Source organism: Abramis brama (genome assembly GCF_963993115.1).
Source record: "Abramis brama genome assembly, chromosome: 4".
Taxonomy (NCBI): Eukaryota; Metazoa; Chordata; class Actinopteri; order Cypriniformes; family Leuciscidae; genus Abramis; species Abramis brama.
The window spans coordinates 56,249,282-56,273,590 of NC_139966.1; the positions used below are offsets into that span (position 1 = coordinate 56,249,282).

General features: G+C 39.5%; 1 protein-coding gene across 5 annotated transcripts in view; it reads right to left on the reverse strand.

The window, feature by feature from the left end:
* Positions 1-397: 397 nt before the first annotated feature.
* The window catches only part of aebp2 (AE binding protein 2), a 28,090-nt gene continuing 4,178 nt past the window's right edge, over positions 398-24,309 (reverse strand). Inside the window, exons 2-8 of one of the 5 annotated variants that reach the window (XM_084111408.1) lie at positions 21,854-22,064; positions 21,566-21,673; positions 20,954-21,140; positions 20,738-20,862; positions 19,892-19,959; positions 17,232-17,345; positions 398-455 (exon numbers count right to left, since the gene is read on the reverse strand). In XM_084111408.1, coding sequence (XP_083967534.1) covers positions 413-455; positions 17,232-17,345; positions 19,892-19,959; positions 20,738-20,862; positions 20,954-21,140; positions 21,566-21,673; positions 21,854-22,064 — 856 coding nt within the window. In that variant the 3' untranslated portion in view covers positions 398-412. Of the gene's footprint in view, positions 456-15,507; positions 16,458-17,092; positions 17,346-19,891; positions 19,960-20,737; positions 20,863-20,947; positions 21,141-21,565; positions 21,674-21,853; positions 22,065-24,309 lie in introns of those variants that run through there. The other 4 variants (XM_084111407.1, XM_084111410.1, XM_084111409.1 and 1 more) reach the window with 4 other exon arrangements.

Sequence of the window (24,309 nt, forward strand, 5' to 3'; positions counted from 1 at the left end):
TCATCCATCACAATGAGTAAAACTAAAGAATATAGTTCTTATGTGCAGCAAAAGATTGTTGAGCTTCACAAAATAGAAAGTGACTGTAAGGAAAAGGCTAAAGAATTGAAAATCCCCATTTTGACCGTCAGGGCAATAATTAAGAAGTTCCAATCAACTAAAGATGTTACGAATCTGCCAGGAAGAGGACGTGTGTCTATATTGTCTTAATGGACGGTGAGGAGGAAAGTTTGAGTGGCCAGAGACTCTTCAATAATCACAGATGGAGAATTGCAGAGATAATACGTGAAGATGTCATGAGGTCACAGGAAGTCTTTGGGGAAAGAAAGGGCAACAGTGCAGATGGATTTGGCGTTCTCTCAAAGCTGATTGGAGGAATGGAATTAACACGTCCGTCATTTACCCGTGGGGTTTAATGGGAGCCGCAGTGAAAGTCCTCATGGATGATGGGATTGCTGGGTGGAAGTGAGACAAAAACAATGGGAAAGGGTGAATAAACCATTTCTGGCTTTAGTTAGTTTCATGTGTGTGAGTCATTTGTTCTATTATGCTAATTTAGCATCACATGTGACATCCCATTTGTTTGCACGAAACCAGTTATGCTACAGTTTGTGACCATTTAAGATGCTTTTTTTAATCAAATACTAGGAAAACATTTACAAAAAGTTAAAAGTGAATCTTGCAAAACTAGTCAATGCATATTTTGTTTTATTTGTGTGTAAATATGTTATTTATGCATGTGTGTTTATATATGCATTTTATTTTTACAAATACCATCATGATGTATACAGTAAATACTTTAAATACAATATTTAATTATTTTAATATAATAAGTATTATATTGTGAAGTATATATGAAAATCTGAATATTTAAATGGAGTAAATAAGACAAAAAAAGTAAATAAAAAACATCCAGACAATACGGCAATGAGAATTTTCAATATGAATATTTTTTAATTTTTATTTCCTTTCTATTGAGAATAAAATATGATCAAAAAATAATTCTTATGACCCACTTGACCAATCAGGACAGGGTTAGGAGTCATCTGACCTGACTGACATCAGCACAGGGGTGACCAGCATGAAAATGAGGAGCGTTATTCAGCAATCTGCACTATGACTTTCATAATGAACACCTTTCAGTCGTCTCCCCATCAGATCCGCCGGGAACAGACACACACACTGCTGTAGCTGCATGTGTTTCTCATTAACAGAAGAACTCGACACCTTCTGCAGTCAAAGTTTCATCTCAACCCGCTCCTCGTGCGGTTTACAATGAGTTCTGCTGAATATAAGTGGGGAATCAGAGGAGATATTATATTGTAAGCGACGTGCATTTGAATTTATTTATCTGACGAGTACATTAATTTCATCAATCTGTGCTCGCCGCAAAATCCTGACCGGCATTCCACCAGCATCCAAACACTTACTTCACACATTCTTCGGATTGCAGCTGTAATGTTTCTCAGACCAAAGAACGGTGGAATAACTGCCTTGATAACCGCGGCCAATCGTCTCCTGAGCCCCCACAGTTACAGCATTAATAAATCAATAAAGCAGCCTTCAGAAGCCTTGTGCTGCGGACACGCAAAAACGCAGCAGTGGGCTCAGGGAGTCTGGATAAATGAGGGATTCTGACAAGACGTTGCAGTGCTCAAGAAGCACTGGGCTGGAATTACATGCTCAATTTTCTTCAACTTCATTAAAGACTAAATAAAGCTTTTGTTTTTGCCCTGTTCCCAAACGACCTTGATCCAAATGACCTCAGAGCTACGAGATGTGAGTTCCATTTCAACTTTTGACACAACTACAATTAATACCAACCTTTGTCCAAGTTTTAGCTACATATTTAACGTTATCGGTACAATTATAGGTTAAAGTTCTCCCCAGTAAACGCCTATAAACGACATTGGAAAGTACTAAAACACTACTTAAGCTGCAAATTTTGAAGTATATTAGAATTTTTTTTTGAGCACAAATGGTGTGGTATGAGTTATGCACCAGATGTAGTACTTGGATTTAGTGTGTGTTCAAACTTGGCATGTTTGGTTGGATTAAAACGAACCCTGGTGCGATTGCTCTGTTAGTGCGGTTCATTGGAATAAGTGTGAACGCTGCCATCTGAACCCTGGTGCGCACCGAACAAGTGGACCGAGACGCTGAAAAGATGAGTCTCGGTCCGCTTCCAAACGAACGCAAAACGGACCAAACATGTAAACTAACTAAAAACAGGACATGATGTCACAAGATGGACCCTAAAAAGGACAGAATGCTAAAGCAAACCTGTTTTTACTCGTCATAGTCGCGATGTTGCCCATCACATCAGATCTTCGTTTGTGTTTGACGGATGGATTTCTGTCACTGTTTTCACTCTTTTACACATTTTATAAGCTGGTCAAAATAACATCATATGTAGCTACGCACATACAACAAGCACATTTATCAAAAACACAGCATTAATTGCATTACCAAATGTTCGGTAAGTTTCATCGCAAAATATACGTAATAAAATCCGACTAATCAGGTTGTGATCATATCCCTATGCCTTTAGGTTCGGTCTTAAAATGCCAATGTGAACGCTAAGCGGACCAGGACTACATGTTTTTTCCCCCCCAGACTAAAAGAACCAAGCGGTTTGGTAATGCAATATATTTTGAATTCTGCCGCTTCTGGCAAACACCTGTAAGAGGCAGCCACCTTTTCCGATAACTCTAAAATACGTGGGATGCTAAGAACGAGAGGTTTCCCACTGCCAACCACTACAAGATTGATTGACTCGTTGTTTCCACACTTGAATCCCTTGAAAAATGTACAATCCAATATTCCCAACTGACCAAGACTCTGCGTCTGGCGATACAGGGTTCGCAATACACTCGAAACGCCTTGAATTTCAACCCAAATCCTATAAAAACCTGTTTCTTGTTTGGACTAAATGGAGCTAAGCCACATTCTCCATGTGTTTCCAGAACCTGGTTTTGGAAGAGGTTTACGCTGTTGTTTGATGTTTTTGTTGGGTTACACCACAGCCAAGAGTTCCTGCCGCTCGCTGAAACTCTTTAACTTTACGGCAATTTAGCCGATATGTAGCAAATTAATGTGAAAAGTTGACCCAAGTTGACTTCTAGCTCACGCTCAAATACAGGCCATGCCTTCTTAGATTACACAAACTGCCAAAAAACTTGAGGCCTTTTATAGGAAACGTTTCAAACAAACTAGGGGTCATATTTAACCCAAGATGTTTCTCCGAACGTGACCCCGCGGGACCATTGCTTACAGTCTCAGATCCAGCAACAGACAGCTCCTACAAAACAAGAAGGCTGTCACGGAGAAGAAACGCAGAGGGTTTGATATTTATAGCTCAACACCAAATTCTGACAGACACTTTCAAACAGTGATAAAAGTGAGATGCTGTGTCAACACTCTTGGGTTTGCTACTTTAGCATTTGTCCTTACCAACAAAAATTTATGCTGGACTAAGTGTCTCATTTCTGACAGTAGTCCAGGAGAGTTTGGATTGTGTTAGCATAACTGTGAAGGGCCTGAAAACATTTCGTAGAGATGGAAAACAAACTGACAGGAAAGGGAACGAGGCCAAGATTCTCTCACACTCAGTTATTTGACTTGTTGTCCGGTACAACGTCCAGTGTTTCTGCTTGGTGGAACGCTCCATTACATGTCTGTCTGTCCCACTGGCACTTTGCTAGAGGAGCAATGTAAACACCGTGTCTGAAAATGTTTCTTCTTCCCATCCCAAGAGCAGCTGTGAAGCAATTTTCGATGTTTTGGGGGGGGGAGAAAAGCCAAAGGAACAAGAATCTTTGTATGAGAAAGACATGGTTGGACAGCTTGCAGGGGTTATCAGATGATTAATGGACTGTATGTGCAAATGTCCACCGCTGCCAAAGTCCTCTTTGCACCGGCTTTGTTTACACTGATCACTTCCACAAACCAGCCGATGGACGTCACAGCCATTAAAACGGCATTAAGGATAAAGGCAAAAGGTAAGAATGAAACAAGAGATTATGTTAGCAACTAGTGAACAAATCATTCTTGCTCTCTTCCATGCACTGACTCATATTTTACGATATTCTTTGTTCACTGAGGTCTACTGAATGAGACTCTGAACGAGACACCTGAATCATGGAGAGGGCTTTGAACGAGGTGGGTCACACTCCTTCAGACCGTCATGTGTCGCTCTCATTCACAACAAGGAGAGAAGGAGGGCAGAAGAATTAAGACCTTGTAAAATTAACTGATGACCAAAGACAATTAAAATGACATTAGGAGACGCCACAGACCGTTGGCTGAACGTCTGATGCACATGGCACACAAAATTGTATACACTTCAGGAGTTTTGAAGTCGTCATCTGATTGTTTGATTGGGTGCCTGGAAACAAAAAATGCAGTGACGCCAAACCCTCTTATGGAGGAAGAATGCCATCGTGTTTACAACAGTGAAAATGAGCGCTAATCAATATCAACTAAAGCTGGATTTTCAAAAGTATGTGAAGTATGCGGCATAGTCACTTTAAAATACATCCAAGAGTTTGTTATTGTAGGGACATTGATGTGACGGTTTCACGCCCCTAAACATGATATGAAACAGATCAAACTGTGACTGGTTGGTTTACATGTCAGTCAGACGACCTCTGTCCGGTCCTTGGCCAATGAAAGTAGCGTTGAAGTTCAGACCTTCTGCCATCAGTCTGGCTACGCGAGACTAACATGAGGATGCTATTGAAACTCAATGAATTTAGACTATTATTGTATTTTTTATATTGTACAAATATTATATAGTAAGTCAAGCCTTTGTCAAGATGGATGGAAGATATGACAGATCTAGTAGATGCTTTACGACTCTAAAGTCTCTTATTAGATCTGTAGACATGCAAATTTTAATAAAAGACAATTTTTTTTTTTTGATGAATCAACTGTATGAATGATTTAGTGACTCAAAAAGACTTGGGTGGGACTGTAGACTGTAGAAAGGCCCATTGAAAAATTCAGTGAATGAATCTGAATGAATCTTTATCGTGAACAGTTTAAAAAAATTCAAGACAGTGAGTGATTTGAATCAAAAACTCGTTCTCAAACATGATGAACTGAATAAGAGAAACCTACAGAAAGGGCCATTGACAAATCAGTCAACAAATCTGAATGATTCTTTTTGGTGAACAGATTCGAGTCACTGGAATGAAACAAAAAAACAACAACACTATTCTCAACTATGAAGAACTGAATCCTAAAAGCGCTTTTAGTTCAGCGCTTTCACCATCATCGACGCTCCAGTTCTGGGTAAGAACCAAAGCCTGAGGCTCTCGAAAGCGGCTACAGGAACAAGGGAATGGTTTCCACATGGAGTCCACATCTCTTGTACCTCACTTCCTCTTGGACTCGAAAACAATGAGCCCAAAATCAAGACCAGAGCCCGAGTGTGACGACTGATAGTGTGTCACGCCATGTGCTCACTATCAAGGGCCTATTGCTGCCTTTAAGTCTTTCTGAAAAGACTGAGTTCTGAGTTGTGACGTGCATTCAAGTGATTTTGGTCAGAACACAAATGGTAAAATTGGGCAATTTAGAATTCATAACCAAAAGTAATTAGCTTCTACCATGATTCTATAATTAACATGTCCAAATTTGTGGTCAAATTCATGTGCACTCATCACACGAATATTATAATTCCAAAATTATGTGAATGCAGCATAAAATGCAAAGGATATGTCTTAAAGGTCCCATGACATGCTACTTTTTGTAGGCTTTAATATAGTCCTTAGTGGTCCTTAGTACTGTATCTGAAATCTCTTTCCAAAAATTCAGCCTCGGTGCAGAATTATAGCCACTACAAGCCAGTCCCAGAATGAGCTTCCTTCAGACGGGCCGTTTCGGTGTCTGTAGCTTTATTTTAATTTCTAGAAACTTTGGGACCATATATAGGCTAGGGGAACTCATATTAATGTTAAAAAAACCTCAGAAAGTGGAAATTTCATGTCATGGGACCTTTAATAAAACAAATGGAAACACAAGAAACAAAGATAGATCATGTGACACTTTACTTTTCAATTAGCATGTTTGCACTTTTACACAACCAGGCCCAGATGGAAATGAGCTGGATAAAAAGACAAAACGATTGGCCAAGCAGTTTATTATCTTTTGTTGTGTAGCAGGCATGTTTTGTGGGCTAACAAAACATGCTTGCTCGGGTACGACAACAGCAGCAGAAATCTCAATGAGTCACTGCGGCACTGCAGCGTGAATTAATTTGCCAAACGCTGTGTTCGGAGCGTGAGTGTTTGTCAGGAGCGCATTAGCATATGCAACATTGGCTGTGGATGAGTAGCTGCTAGCGTTGAGCAAACCCCTTCCCTCGACCTCAAAAGCTAGCTATATGTAGTACGCCAGTCTGTTTCATGGCAGCGTGTGTTAGCGACATAACGAAACATGGCCATCTGACAATGACAACAAAGTTTTTGGTCCTTTTCTTTGACAAGAGGAGACATAATTAATCTCTAAATAGCCCAGAGTAGAAAATACACCATCTTCCCCCTCTGGGATGAAACCGTTCTCTGGAGAAGCACGATTTAGCCAGCTGTTCAGCACAACTGAAGGTCAGTAAAGACCTCGTTGGCTTACACGAAGTCTCTGATCGAGGAGAAAGACAATGTGTTATGAGAGCAAAGGTCCAAATCAGACTTCACAGCATTTGGTTCATTCAACTAAACGAGTGCCATTTGTTTCTCTCTTTCACATTAAATATAAATAATTTTAATTTAATTATAATAACAATATTAAATAATATTTTTTTCATCATGAGGTTGTCAAAATACACAAAAGTATATTTATATACTTGACATTAACTTTTTTGCTCACCGGCCACTGTGGCTAGTGGTTTTCCAAAGTTATTAGCCACAATTTTGACTGATACCATGGGGGAAAACTGCCATATAGATATTTTTAATATTATCTCATAATTTGGCAGCCGGTATATTAGGCTGCTGTCACTTTAAGACCTGACGCACGGACACCATTATACTGTTTTAAATAGCCAATATACTTGTCTTTATGTGCGCGCACTTTGGGTGTGAGAACAAAATGCTCAATACTTGCAATTCCACACTGAAAGTCAAGCCTTGTAACACCAACAATATTCATCCGGAGCAAATGAAATGAGTGAGTAAAGGGTTTTACACCCAAAGGGTTTGTGTATCAATAGCTGTCGGAGAGATGAGAGCGAAAACACACAGCTGGTATTGGGTATCCAGCAGAAGAGTTTCAGATATTTCAGTATCGATATGCATCAAAAAAATCTAGATTTTTGACAACAATACATTGCACTTAGTCAACATGCATTAACATGCATTCATTTATTTCGAGATGGCACTGCAATTAATACGTAAACACGTTGTCTGATATAACATTCAAAATATTACAGTCATTCATAAAAAATACTGTAAAAATCACATTTTCAAAAATGTGAAGGGCACGGGTTTCACAGAATGACCTATTTATAAGATCACTGGGGTCTTTTAGCGATTCAGACAGCATAGACAAAATTGTCTATCTTAAAGCATGCCAATCACAACAGTCCTCCACATTTCTGTTGCTTTGGCATGAGCCGTACCCTTCCCACAAGCCATCAATGTGATTGCAGGTCTAATTATTAGTGAAGCTCAGTTTCACAGAGGTTTGGGGCTCGGTGCAGTTAGTTTGCTCTAATGGATGTGAAAATTCGGCTCTCGCTGAGGGACCATGTGAGAAACATTTAGACGCATGACGTGAGAAGAGCCAATTCACAGCCAGCTCTGGTAATCTATCAATCTGTAGTCACCTCCAAGTGAGAAAGTCTTACACAATGGGCTTTGTTTTGTAACAGCGCTTCAGTGACACAGAATTAGCAAACTGAGGACGACAGACAGAGAGAGAAGCAGAGAACGCGGACCACACAGAGAGCGGTGTTGGACCAGATATCCGATTGCATCTCCATTGCCTACCAAAGCCTGAATCTTTTGAGGCTTTCCTCTGACCTGGTTTCAGACGTGCAAAACACCCGCTCTCTGCTGGATGCGGTTTGTGTTGCAGACTGATGTTGAAGCAGCAATTAGAGCACCGCAAGGAAAATAGTTAGAGAGAAGTGTCAATCAAAACCCTGGTGTCTGACCAAAAAGAACAAGCTGCGTGAGCCATATCTCTAATATAAACCGTGAAAACAGAAAAAGCGTGCATTTCTCTCAGCTTCAATCTTGCCTGATTACAGGAAGATCCTGTTATAAACTAAGAAAATATTTGACCTTTGAAAGCTGACAGTTCAAAACAAACATCATATAATTTTTATAATAATACAGTGGGGGCCAAAAGTCTGAGGCCACAATGAAAATGACTAAGTTATAAACCAATAAATAAAGTAAAGATTTTGAAAATTTTAAAATAAAGAAACATTATTATGCAAAATTGCTAAGGGCTATTTTAGATTCAGCACTATTTATAGGTCAGTTATCAAACGCAAATTAATTTTCCATTGAATATAACATAACACAACACAACATAAATTAGCTGAATAATTTCCATTGTTTGTCTCTTTTGGACCTCACTGTATATCGCAGTGTATGAAAACCAATTCTATTAATAAAATGATAATATAATTGTATTAATGAAGTATATTTCTCCTGGGTGTATGATGTGCAGTGAGTCTCACTCCATTAAAACCAGAGCAAGAATTCTGTTCTGCCTAATGAGCTTCATGCTGGAGGCTCTTGAACTGACGATGACATTGAGAAACGCTGAACACATAATTGACAGAACATCTGCAACACAGAGGACGGTGAAGTTACTGCATCATGCACGGGTTAAAAAGGTAGTTTTCTGACTGCAATCATAAGTCATAACAGATGTTGCTTGACTAAAACTGCATTTGAGCCTAAAACAAAAACAGAGTGATAGTTTGCATTTAGAGCAATGACTATTACGTTCTCATGTTCACTACTGAACATTAATGATTTATCACGTGCCCACTCTAACACAAGGCTAAAAGTTAATCTGCTACAACAATGTTCGAATTTAATGCTTGCATGACTAATGCAATAAACAATGTGTAAAGAATTTTTTTCATATTTATGTTGTTGTTGTACGGCACTTTTCCAGACACGCAGTTGGAAACTTTCCGACTTGAAGACACAAATATAGTTTGTATGTAAAAACAAAAAAACAAAATCACCATTTTTTTTATCCTTGAGATTTTTCTATGTCTTAAAAAGATCAAATAACATCTCTCCATTTACTAAAAGCCCAAACCGATCTATCCTTCATCAAAATGGTTAATACGCACCTCCAAGCCGTATATATCTTTTTTTCTCCAAACGCAAGTTATTGGTTTAGTTTGTAATGCCTTTTCTTTCACTTGATTGGCCTGGACTAAAAGATCTTGGTGTACCAATTACAAAACAGCCATAAATCTCACAGATCTTTGGTGGCTTGCCATGTGCTCTAAATAAACACCGAATGTGAATCTACAACTCAATCTTTACAGCTCAACGGTCTGAGCACAGAGCTGCCTCTGGGATTTGTGGGAAAAGCGTGATGTCATCACGGTCCTCCTGAGAGTCAGCCTCTCTTGTTCTAATTAGGGGAAGATGGCTATAATTTACCCGGTCCAGAAATCAGGCAGCCATGGGGTGTTTCAGCAACCTTCAACTGCTGCAATGACGCACATGCCCCCCTTTACTAACTTCTGGATGTCACTCGACTATCACGCCTCGTGTATCCGCCATAATAGACACAGAGCTGTTATCAATGGTCTTTCCCAAAGGAATATACCCTTCTTCTTAAGCCAAGAATGAGAGAATCACTTCCTCATCTGAGGGCCTTGTTTGTTTTCGCGTTCAGGTTTGTTTATGCACGCCTGAAAAATGTGAAAAGGAACGGAGCAAAACAGGCCCTGCTTGTGTTTCGTAAATCAGACTGCATTTTACATGACGTTCTTGGACGGCCCGCCGAACAACCCCACACACACACACTCACAAGAAATGCATCCAAAACAACAATTCTTTGAGGCGTTGAACAATCAGATTCAATCCTGTTGATAAGATGCAGGGCTGTATCTCCATATGACTCGCAGAGAGAGCTTCATAAATCGTAGCGCTGGCGCTTTCAGGGACAGAGGGAGGGAAAACACGAGCCGATCCCAGGCTGATTTTACACTGTCACACAATAAAACAAACCGTCTTGGTGCCGTGTGTCTGGCAAAGACACCAAGTAAGTCAGGCGCTAAAAATAGCGGCATCCACTGGTCAACCGACTCCTGCTGCACACAAACATAAGAATGGACATATTACACATGTATTCCAGTAGAGTTTATTAACAAGAATTGAGCAAACTAATCAAAATATCAAAATATGAAAGTAATGTGGAATTACTTCTGGATGAACTCACAGCCTTAGAAAAACAATGATTTTTAATTAAAGGATTATTCCACTGCAAGTAAACATCCATTAACAGCATTTGTGCATAATGTTTTGTCTCAAAAATTCATTTCAACTCGTCCCTCCATACCAAGCATCTGGGTAACAGTGAGACATTTGCAATAGAAGTGAATGGGGCCAATCTGAAAACGTTAAAATACTCACTGTGTGGATAGTAGTTTGATTTAAAGTAACACACATACATGCAATAGAAATTCACTGGGTCAGGCAGAGAGTATTAAAATTAATTAAATCAAGCTCCATATTTTGTCTTGTAAACCCTATTAAATGCAGACCCAAGTTTTTTCAATTGTATGATTTACTGTAAAAAAAAAAAGTTATATATATATATATATATATATATATATATACACACTAACTTTTTATATATAAATATATTGCTGTAGTAATCAACATGTTACTCTAAATGGTGGCTTATTTTGTTCATGATCCTGACATGGACAAAATAAGCCAGTATTTAGTCTTACTGCTGTATTTCTTTAATAAAAAAATATTTAAAAAAAAATAAAACAAATATTGGAAACCTGCTAGTAACCGCCATTTCTACAAAATCAGGCAGGATGATGATTACATAAGTATGTAACTGTAACACCAGTCCAAGTATTGTGTTACTCCACAAGTGTGGCTGTACGTGACGTTCTTGAACTCTGATGAATTAATCTGTCAATGGGAAGAAAAGTCAAAATAAAGTTACATCCTGATTCCGGACAATTAAATAATCCAGTCATCAACTGGTTTCATTTACCCAAACTAAATCAAAGCCATAAAACTGACTCCAGTGTGATGAGACAGTGGAAAACCAGCATTAAGAAATGGAGACGGAGACAGAGAGGTCTGATCACGGTAAAGCATGACTGATGCTGAGGGAACACGGGTTTGAAGCGAATGTGTGAGACCAAGAGAAGTAAAACGTACTGTGTCCACTACCTAGACAGCATTTTAAGGCAACGGTGCACAACCGAAAAGTATCAAAGTTAACATTTTTTGTGTGTGCTATCTATGTATTTTTATGCTTAGAAACATGCTAACATCAGTCTCGCAAAAGATGCAGTGCTGTAATAGTTTCGGTAATTGAAGCTAAAATAAAACCAAGATGAAAAACAAATGATCTTGGCAACTAACTAAAATAAGTTGGTTTATAAATTAAGTTGAAGTACAGACATTTCTAAAGCTGAAATATAAATAAATTTAAGCTAAATAAATAAAGCAGCTATTAAAAATATTGAATATCGATAACTTCTATTAAATAGGTTTGGTTTACGGTTAGTTGCATGTAATTGTGCATTATTTACTGTCATTACAACACCACGTGTAACAAATACACTATAAAAATAAAGTGTTCCCTGAAATGACACTTGAAAGATACACCATTCTGGCACATGGAGATTTAGTGTTTCAAATCAATTGCTTAGATCCATTTTCATTTCGTACGTTGCCTTAAAAGGCAGCTGCCTATGCAGGGTGTAAACTAGAAAAGGCAGCTCGTTAAGTTTAGGAACAGAGCTGGAATCTGAGAACGAGAGTGTGCCTGTTACTACAAGAAGAGCGCACTCTTTCTCAGTGTCCATTAGCTATTGGATATGATATTTCTCTTTTCATCCCTCCCAACGGCTTGACTCAGACCCACACAAGCACGTCAGCCGTGAGAAGGCTCGTCAGGGGAGAGTGTGTGAGGGAATGGATGTAAATGGACCCTTACCTGCACTGCAGAATCAGAGCTGGAGTGAAATATGCTCTCTGTTGTGCTACAAACAGATTTAGGTCACTTGCTTACCTTCTCTTCAAAGGCCCTGGAGAGAGAACATTAGAGCTAATGGCATAACAGCATGAAAACAAAGGAGTCGGATGCTTTGGGACCTGGAGAAGTCGTCTGAATACAGCCTTACTATAATAAAAACGGCATCTATGTGTGCAATCTGATGGAAAATATTCCGGTAAGGCACCACAGCCCAAATATAATGTGAACGGTTTGATTTTTGAGGCTTTTGTTCCTCATAATCTTCAGTAAAGCCATGTAAAGTAACTGAAATTAAAGCAATATTTGACTAAACACCGCAATAACAACATTTAGAATTTCTACTGTAATTGTAAATCCGATTCAAACATGCTAATACTAAATATCTTAGAAATTCACAATATTCACAGTTGTGCATTGCATTCAGTGTTTGAGTCAGCAAGCACAACTTGCCTTCAGGGAATATGAGTTTAGACATTCTTTGGTGCAAATAATTCAATTGTAATGCATACACACGCAAATGTTAAAACATCAGAGAGCATCCAACCTATTTTCATCCTGCTTCACAGAGGAATTAAAGTACACTATTTTGTATAAAGTACACTACTAAAGTTCAACTTTGCCATTGAACTCATTCAAAACCAAAATACCATGTCAGGAAAGCCAAAAGGTTTCGAAACCACAACACAAAAGCATGTGCTTTTTACCAAAACAGCAGCTTAAATGCTATCATGCAATATTAAAGGTTCCTAATTTAGTTTCAGAGTCTCCTACAACAGGTTTAACATGCATCCAAGGTCAAAAAACACTTTAATTTTCTCATAACATACAATGCAGCATCACCTAATTTCTCAAAGAGTCTGAAATGATTAGATAAATGATTCAGACTCTCTAAATCCCGCTTTTCCAAGAGCTTCCTCTGCTCTGATTGGTCACATGGCCCAGTCTGTTGTGATGAAATGAACACCTGAGAAACCCTGTCCACAGGAGAATAATGATTTTAGACCTATTGCCTTAACTTCTGTTGTGATGAAGTGCATGGAAAAGCTCATTATGAGTTAAACTACAGCTGGATGTCGGCCGATCAGTTTGCACACAAACACCAGAGAGGCGCTGATGATGCTACCCTCAGGGGTGTGTTAGTTCTCCAGTCCTGTTCACACCATACACTAATGAATGACATGCATTACTGCTAACAATTATATGATCACGTTCTCTGATGATATCCTGGTCAGAATCAATTGCATATAAACATGAGGTTCAGAACTTTGTCCAGGTTGACTCTAAGAGATATCTAAGAGTCCAGGTTGACTCTTAGATATCTGGACATACATTGACAATAAACTGACATGGAGAGTCCAGGTAGAAAACATCTGTAATAGGGTTCAACAGAGTCTATATTTTCTTCATAGGTTGAGGGTCTTCGGTGTTAACCAGAGTGTTGTTTCCCTTCTACCATGCTGTAATTGAGAGCATTTTGCGGTATGGCATCTCAGCCTGGTTTGGCAATCTCAGTGTACAGCTGAAAGCCCAGATTACACGGCTAACACAGAGAGCCATGAAAATGATGGGAGTCAAGCAGCATCCCACACTCCAGGCTGTCTTTGATGAAATAATCACCAGAGAGACCCAAAACATCATCTCAGATAACACCCATGTCCATCAGCTTCTTCCTTCAGGAAGACACTTCAGGCTTAGTTGCTTTAAACTCCTTTGTCCCCATCCATCAAAGACCTAAATGACAAATCAGCCAGAGGTTTATCTCTATAATGCTGTTTTTAATTGTAATTTATATTTTATGATTCTTCATTGGACTTTTGAATTTAATTATTAAGATGATTACAGGTGTGTTGTACGACAGGCAGTGTGTGTACTGTATGTATGCATGTATTTGGTTACTTGTATTTAAACAGCAGACACTATATTGTATGCGTCCAAGACAAATTTCCTTCGGGAAAATAAAGTCTAATCCTATCCTATATCTGAATTCTAACGCTTGAAACACAGTGATACGAACAGTAATGAAGCGGTTTTACCACATCAATTCCAGTACGAGTCCTTTGGAATATGGAAATACGGACGTGCATGCGAAGTGGATTCGCATTTTCGACATGTCGACAACTCGCATGTTGCTACAACATGTTAGCTAAAACTAGTGTTTGAGGGTCAAAGTAGACGTTGGTCAACAGCAGCCAATGAAGACGATAGGCTGGCATTATGCAAATTTGTTACAAACCTACAGAAGTGAGACTGACGACTCGAAACAGCAGTTCAGAATCTATTCTTTATTTTAGGAGACAACTTTATTTGCTGTGTACTTTGATCTTTAAAACTTTGCAGACGTTTTACATTCACAAACAGCTATATTACACACTGCATGAAAAGGAAATATTCTAAAAAGCATAATAGGGGCACTTTAAAATATCTGTTAAATAATAAAAGTGTTCCGCAAGATAGGATGGCCAACACACCCAATTAATTTTTGCAAGTTACTAAATTTGCAGTTAATTATTTTAGAGAAAACGTATTCTTAAAATGTAAATATGCTTAGATTAATTTTTTTTATTTTTTTTAGTTATTCTCTTGGTGGTTTAGCACATTTAGGCGAGCTGTATTTTCAGTAGTTTCTCCAAAAATAAATAAAATAAACCAGTCATGTGCACCTCTGATTATATAGTTTTAGGACAAACAGTCCCATTGTACGCGCGCCGACAGACCGCAGCTGTTGTGTATTACTCGCAATTAAGACGTGCTTGTTACTCAGTGGTACGTTACACTATAAAAACTCATTTGGAAAGTCAAACACAGACCCAAATACAAACTACACTATGATTATATTCAATGCGAAACGTTGACTACAGCTACACTGTAACATGAACACCAAAAATGCAGCATGTATCTATTGCGTTAGACACAGAAAACTCTTATAATAGAATTAGAACATATGCAAACTCGACACTAAATGAAGACAAGTTCATTTAGCATGACGGAAAACCCAAACCGAGTGCGCCAATAGGCACACACACGAGAGAATTATTTTATGTAAACTCAAAAGCAGACGGTCAGGTGTCCAGCAGGCATATTCAGAGGGCATGTGTGCACGCCTGACGCTGAGCTAAAGGTCCTGGCAGACGGCCTACACGTCAACGCTTGCAAATCTGCCCCAATAAAACGACTCCCAGATGCCCCTGGCCTCCTCACTGCTCATAAACAACAGTCCTGTGTGAGAAACACGAGGTTTATATGGGCTGGAACCAGCGTTAGCTGCAAACAAACAGACAAACAAACAAAAAAAAATGCATTTTTTTTTTTTTGGATTTTCAGCTTTACTAAAAAAAGACAGAGTTATGATCTCTAAGTATGGGGAACAGGGAATTACATAATCTAAGAAGCACCATCATTATTGATCCTATAGTTCTCCTATGTGCATTAGCCTAAACGCTAGTGTTAGCTTTAGCACCATTACATTGAGATGTCTATACACTCCTTGGCTTGAGCAAATGCACAAACAGTGCACACGGAAGAACATCCCATCATCATCATCATCATCAGTAGGTAGAGCAGCAGTTACAAGAGTCTGTGCACGTGTTCGGGAAAGAAAAAGAAAAATCACTCCTTTTTTGATTCTCATACTAGCAAGAAATGGGAAGTAAAACACGCAAATATGTCTATGGAAGCATTCACATCATCCAAAACTATTTAGCTATCACATTCTGTACAATTATGTTTTCTGTTTAGCCTGTGGCTTATTACGTCTATCTACAGTACAGTAAAATTTCCGAAGTACAAAAATATATTACAAATCTCCTGGAATATTTACATGGGCACTTTCTTGACAAAAAAAGAAGAAAAAAAAGAAAAAGAAAAGGAAAAATAGTAATCAGGACTTGTAAGAGCTTGTCAGCAGATTTGAGGACGCAGGGAAGGAAAATTAAAACTTCAACCGTGGAACACAAGCCATCCTCTCCCAGATAGTTAAAAGTCCAGCATCGACAGAGTACACAATTTTGTGCCTTTTTTCCTCTTCAAGGGATAAAAACACACATTAAAAATTCACTGCATGCTTTGGCAGACTCTGAGCATTAAAAAGAAAAAAAGGGAGAGTGTGTGTGTGTGTGTGCGTGTGAGGGGGGGGCAAAGGGAAAAGAAGTCCCGTCTCAAAAGATCCGCGCGTCCACTTCGGTTTGGGTACGTCAGCAGGCACTGACAGAAGCTGCCCTCCCCACCCAGTCTTCTAGAAAAACATCCTGAAAACAAGCAGAACCTACTTTAGTACGACGCACACACGCATATAAACGCACAACGACTCCAGAAAACACGTCATTTCCAATGAATTTCTGTATCACAAACAGCGTAACGATGCATAAACCTGCTCTTCAGAGCACGCTAGACCCCTGAAGATGACGGGCATCTGTCCGTGCTCCTGTTATTCACCGTGGCACACCGTAGGCTGTGTGGGGAACTGAAGACATTAACATGCATGAATACATGCGCTTCTGCCCACAAAACGTTTGCCTTGACCACATGCTCAGAATGCATCACATTCCACGCCAATGGAAGAGTCTGGGTAAACAAACTCCTACTAGAGTCTAATAAACATAGAAATGATGTATTACGGTCGATTAATAGTGGCTCTAACGATCCTGGAATCATGGTTTACATCTGTGGGAGAAGGTCAGAGGTGAGTTTAGAGTATCTGTGACCCAGGCGGATAGTATCGTCAGCTTTGATTAATTAACATCTTCTCTCGGATCGAAGGTTATTTATTGATCTCCCACCCACATCCCCCTTGAGATCTCGAAGCCGGCGTGTTGCATGTTTAGGTTTGGAAAGGCCATTTCTCGTTGCAGTGACACCGGCGCCATCTGTTGGAGAAATTCATGTCAAGCTTTCAGCAGGAAAGCTGTCGCTCCCGTCTAGAACTTCAAAACACGTGGCCCACAGCGAGCTCAAACGAGGAAGAAGTCGACGGCTCCTTTGCTCTTAACGTTACGGGTAAAGTTTAAGTGAGCTAATGTCACCTGTAGACGTTGGGGTCCAACAGTACCGCTGTGTCCTGAGGAAGCTGGGAGAGGTGGACCACTTTGGTCTTCAGCTGGGGACGGTCACTCTCGCTGACCCAAGCGTCTGGAAGTCTGTGCACATCAGAAAGACAGAGAAATATGGGTCAGAGTGCATTCAGAATAAAAAAGTAGAATGCAGTGTGCATTTGTGCATAGTATGCAAATGTTTTGCATGGGCTGACCTGCTGCGAGTCAAAATGTGCAACATAATATACTATGTATGCTGAGCACATTGCATTGTGGGACATATTATTCTACAAAACCAGAGCATACTGCATAGTATACTATATCCCAAAGTTTAATGCAATGCACTCAACATAGTATAGATGTCAAAATGTGCAATATGCAACATAATATACTAAAAATATAGTGTGCTGAACTAACTGCATTGTGGGATATAGTATTCTACAAAACCAGAGCATGCTGCACAGGATAACATATTCTACAGTATAATGCAACACACTCAGCATGCTACTTGTCAAGATGTGCAGTATACAAAATACAATGTGCCATATTTTGTAGTATGCTGTGCACACTGCATTGTGTGCCAGAGCAATAGCTTCACATAACATGAATAATATGCAGTAAAGGGTTCACACGGGTACACTAGGCCACTTTTTGATCGGTTACAGCCATTGCAAAAAAGGATACTAGTGTGCATACAGTATGTAAGCAGTATGCTAGTATTTGATTCCAAACATGGCTTACATATAAATATTAGCATTTGCCAGATAACACACAAACACACAGCCCTTCTTTCCTCCAACACACATTCCTCAATGAGATTATTAAAAATGCTTCTGTTTTTTTCCCCTGCTGTTATTTCATGGAAGAGCCTTGTTTGACCCAGAAATCCATTTTAAACATCTCCCGAGACGGCATCTTCTTCTGTATTATCGCTGAACTGACAAACATTCCTCCAGCTCAGATTGATGTCCGACTCGGAATAGCAGCGTGCACGCACACACACACACACAGTCCTGTGAGGAGGTTTGCATAAGTGTAAAGGTATGCAAGTATACCAATTATCACAACACGGACCATTTTAGCTGGCTAGGCGTAACACTGCAGTACAAATGTGCAATCAGTCAAAAAGGTTCATTAACCATAGAAGTCATTTTTGGATAACACCAGTTTAATCTGCACATCAAGATTAAATCTCAGCATTTACACTAAAACTGGTGAAATTACAGTGGGAATGTGAGAACGGTTACAGGTAACGTTCAAAGGCAAAGCCGTGGAAATTGTCTAAGCCATGGAAATGTTGAGAGCAAGAGGATACCCTTTAAAAAGTATTTGGGTTGGACAAACTTCAAAAGTTTGTTTCCAGGTGGGTGGCGATTCACTCAGGCCAGCACTCTTCAATCCATTAGACTTGACATTAATGTGGACATTTACCACATTAATCTGAATGCTCAGGTGGATCTGATGCATCGCTGAACATGGAGGACACAAGAAACTGAAGATGAGGAAGAAAAGGGGATTAAGTGAGATAGGAAGAAGAGAAAAGGGATTAAGAGAAGTAAAGTGTGTAAAAATATGAGAATGGAGGAGAGACCGGGAGTGATGGCATGTTACCTACTATTTTTTAGATAAAGTTGTTTATGCAAGCATAAAATTCCCCAATGATCAACACTTGGCTTGCCAAAATGTCTCATATAAAGAGCACAATGGGTCAGATACTGTATACAACAATGTTCTAAAATTGATCTTCTATTTTTAGTCTGATGAATGCAATGGAACTTCCTTTGTGTCGCATTATTTGATCAGAACAACAACATTTTTATACAAAACTTTGTAATGCATAACAATGATCTGTTAATAACAGAACTGGACACTAAAATTTCAAGACACGAGGTCATGTGACAAATATCGCATACTATTGCCTGAAACTAAATATGCATATTTCATTACTATATAGCTTGTTAAAGAGAGCATGTCCGAATTCACTGCATTCATAAAACAGCAGGCAAAAAGTACCTGGATGACCTACTATTTCCAGCGAGAAATAGTGCTATCCCATGAGGCCATGATAGAGGATTCGTGAATAGCAGTGAAGCGACGTAACTGACGCTGGAAGGTCATATTACACTAACAACATGACGGATGTAGTGTGTCCATATTACATTACATTTTTTTTATGTTCATGAATAAAGTGCTTATTCAAAAGAAGTACAAAAGCCATTGTGTTGCATTCTGTTTCACATAATAAAAAAATATTTCAATACAAATTACATTTAAAAAAAAAATAGGCAATTAGCATCTACTGTGTAATATGTAGTATGCTAGTTGTTCATTCTGCACACAGCCGTTGAGCTCATCTGTATCTCTGCACACCAGGAGACACACACACACGCTGCAGGGAGGAATGCTAAACTTCTCCTTTGGGATTAATAACATCTACAGAGTCAGCTGTAGATCAGTCTGTGTGTTTTTAAGGCAGTTAATGTGACTTAAGGAGCCTCAGAACCATCGGTCTGTGACGTATATCAGGTCATACATGTGTGTGTTTTGAAGCATCAGTGCATAAGGCCACCCTCAGGTGGCTCCTGACTCATATAAACGGCTGACATTTAGTGCAGAGCCCTGAGGTGAGTGGTGCGCTTTCATATACTCACATGTCCTCGGGCGTCCAATGAAGCAGCACCTTCACCTTCCCAGAATCCTCCTTTCGCCTGGCAATCACCTGCTCAATTGCACACAATGAAAAGCTGTATGAGAACTCCTTTATGGGTTAAAGCCATGCTACATCTACTGGCTGTGTGCTTGTAAAAGAAACTGATGCGTGCTGGTTAAATGGGACAGTTTTCATGGGGTTTTGGGATCAGCGAGCGAGGATGTGAAGAGGAGGGCCTGTGCAGCTCATTAACAGTTTAATTAAAGACACAGGGGAGCCGTGGCGCAGACAGACGCTACTGGAGCGTGAGAGCCAAGCAAGTCCCGACTCGAGCTTGATGGCTATGGAAAGCAGTCATGCTGATGACTAGTATATACAAAAAAGAAACGCTTTCTCATGATTCAGCAATTCAAGACAGAATCTACACAAATTTCTCTAAGAACAAGTATATTTTCTATACTAAAGACATGGGCTGCGTTTGAACTGTAACACTAGAGCAGAATATGAAGTTGGCTGGTTGTATTTAAATGTATTGCCATATCAGCTTTTTAAAATGTAGATACACATTCAACGAACAATATAATAAATACAAACATTTAATAAAATTCAACTTTCAAAATTTAAAAGAGAATAAGACTAAACAATTTTACTTCAAAGTTTTCCCAGATAAAACTCATCACTGCAGTGCTTGCTGTGCAGTATATACTGCAAACGGGCTACTATTTAAAAAAATAGCATGTGAAGCAATATGCAATTTAAGAGCTCACTGTGTAATGTACAATGTGTACAGCAGAAATAGTCTGCTAGTGATCCAGCTTGCTTAAGGACGTGAAGTGTGTGTACCCACCGTACTGTGAAACACGACGCTGTGGCCCTTGCCCTGGCTCTCAATATGGGTCGCCAGATTGAGGCAAATGGCGCGATGACGGATTGCATCCATGGTCTGTGCGTCAAAAAAGTCGTGAGGTCGCGCTGGTGGGAGGAAACAGACTGGAGTTAGAGAGAAGGAGCTCTGAAAAGGAGCTGAATACGGATTAAAGATCAAAGATACACTGACACTTACGCAACGACCGTCGCCGTTTATACTTGAGTTTCCTCCGTTTGTTGATGCCCGCTTTGGACGGCGACTCTTCCTTCACCTTGGTTTGGCTAGAGAGTTTGGAGGAATTCTGGGAGCTGAAGTGGGTTGGCACGTGGCGCGCTAGCCCCCCCTGGGAGGCGAAGGTGGCATTGCAACCGCCCACCACACACTTCACAGAGAGAGAGAACAGTCAGAGTAATTATAGTAAATGAAAAACCGGTATAGGGTTATAATTACAGGTTGAGTACTGTGGACAGCATTTTTATTGCAAAGCCAAACAAAAATATAGCAGTATGCAAAACGTTATACTAGTATTACAGTATGAACACGAAGGGTGCATCTTTCAAAAGATGGACCTTACGTGATGTTTCACCAATTATTTTTCTTAAATTATATATTTTTTAAAAGAATTAAATACAGTACTCAACATTTGAAGTGAACCAAAACCTTTCATCAAAGTTATACATGAATTTTGAACGATACCTGTTCTTATGGTAGGACTTTGATTAACTTTTTTGATCCAATGTTGACTACTGTATTATAAATGAGATTAAAACTAATATTTGCATGTGTCTGTGCAAAGAAGAGGCTGACCTTGAAAGGTTTGTCTCCGCTGTGTGACAGCATGTGTCTCTGGAGCCAGCTTTGACTGGTGGATGGTGTGTTATACACCTTACAGCCTTTCCAAAGACACACGAAAACCTGCGGGAAACAGGTGTGCAAACAGTGAGCAATGTAAGAATTACACTCGGTCCATCAAAAGCATACGCCTCAAAAAGAAAACCTGAGAAAATATATTTCTGATACATGTTATGTAGTACATAAAGCAAGCATACACACACACACACACACACACACACACACACACACACACACACACACCCCGCCGCGTTGTCCGTCCACGTGCAGTCCACGGATGTGTTCGGCCAGGTCCGGGCTGGTGTTGAACAGCATGTGGCACTGATCCCAGCAGCAGGGGTAAGATGAGCCCTTGGTGGAGGAGGAAGAAGCCCCACCGTGACCGTTCATCATAGCTGGAGTAGAACGACCACTGGATGCGATGCTCTCCATGTCCATGAGAGTACTGCTGATACTGAAACACACATAAATATGATTATTTTGATATACATATAGAGGTACGGTGCAACAATATTTATTTTGCTGCCTGATATGACAGAAAACCTGGACTTTATACAATTATTGGTGCGTCAAAAGCATTTTAATGCTATTTTTTTATAATGTTTTCTGGATTAAATCACATTGTAGCGTTTATTATTCGCTAAAAATATCCTTTTTAGTTAATCTGTATGCACAACACTGGCCCTAAAACACACAAGAGATTAAAAGTGACGTCTTGTGGCATCGTTAAGCAGTACAACAAAAAATAAAAATGGGGAAAGTTATAGAGTAGCACGACTAATTAAGAAACTTTATCTAAATCTTTGATGCAAAATCAGCATTACAGCGCCCACGTTATGAACCACGAGTCTTTGTGAGCGGTAAATGAGGCCATTGCCGTGGGGTGAGCACCTAACCGTGGCACACAAACGCTGTAACAGTAAGCTTTTGTGCAGGGGGGGGTGTGCAGCTGTGCAGTGTGGGAGAGGACAGCGGTAAACTACCACAGTAAAGCCCCATGAACTCCAGTGATTGTGACTGAATGACTCCTGGGGGGAGAGGAGGGGCTCACACACACTTCCATCTGTTGGTTCCTTTCAGACTTCACTGCCCACAACTGACGCTAAATCCCAGGATGTGCCAGAGAACAGGATTCTGGGTAATCACAGAGACAAACTCCAACTGCCAGTCTGACTACCGATGAAGTGATAAAGTGTTTACATCTGCAAAACCCACTGGTACGGCAATGATTTTTTTGCTGAAAATGGATTTGTACATTTTCTGAAGAATGCACAATTGCAAATAATGGTGCAGACACTAAAATGTAATATTAGCATTATTATTCCCACGATTATGATAACAATAGTGATGCTTGACCTAAGATTCTAGAATGAAATGCATTAATATGAGACTTGCATGCATAGACTGGGTTACTAAACAGTGAATTTTGAGTGGCAGGCATGACAGGAGTAGACCAGGACTGGCATATGAAAGACATTAGCATCTGTTTTCTTCTTCTTGTGGAAGCTGTGGCCGTCTCGCGACAGACTACAAAGGGTGTTAAAACCTCCACACACACATGTTTAACCTCCACACAGACATACACACACATAGATCGCTTGGTCCAGCTGGCTGATCAACGTACACTGAGAAGCTAATTCAGAAAACTGTGCCAAAACCAGCTTAAGTGGACAAGGAAACAATGAACACCTGCTTTTACTCAAACCCATCCAGTGGAGTTCCCCTTCGCCAGATCTCTCAAAACTCATTTGCTCTTTCACACATTTAAACTGGCACATACTGTTCTGGTGTTTGGCATCACTGACACTAAACCTTGATGATTTCTAGAGCTTAACACAAATGTTGGTCTGTTCCTCACATGAAGCTTATCATGTGACTTTGGAATATTTGTACCCAGCCCACAAAGAAACAGTATCTCTTTAACAGTATGAAAATGGCACTTTTATGCAAAACTATTGATAAAACTTAACAATAAGGTCCCATTAACTAACATTAACACTGAGCAATATTTTTGTTAGTTAATAAAAATACAACTGTTCATTATTAGTCACATAACATCAGACAGACACAACTTTTGATTAACAGTGTATTAGCAAATACTTATGGAGGACATTTTCTGCCAAATTTAAATAAATAAATTAAATGATTAAAATGAAAATTAAAACCAGATTAACGATTTCATTACAGAAAACAGTACGCAAAATATGTGACAAAATTGAGAATGAAATTAAATGATTTCATTTTCACAGCATTATCCCTGTCAAATTGAAAAATAAAATGCAATTGGTGATTTCACATTTCATTTTCACTACAGTCTCAAGGCAAGACTGCCAATATTAAAATAAAAAGCCAAACGTGAAAAAGAAAGTACAAATGCAGTTTTTACAATGCTCTTTAGTAACGCTCACGCAATAATAGTGACACAATTCAAATACAAATGTAAATTTTCGTTTTCATTTTAATTCCTCTTTTATTTCACAGTTTTCATTTTCGTTTTCATTTTCAAAGACAACCTGCATGCAAATTCTATGTTAATGAGTGGGTGTGGCTTATTCTAGTAACGGCGCTAGAGGCACGCCTTCTGTAAAGCGAAGTCGTCGACGTCCCGTGTGCATGAGTTGAATGTGTGAAACAAAATTATTTAAATAATATAGTAATCGAGACGACGAGATATGGCGAAATCTGTTAGTGAGCTTTTG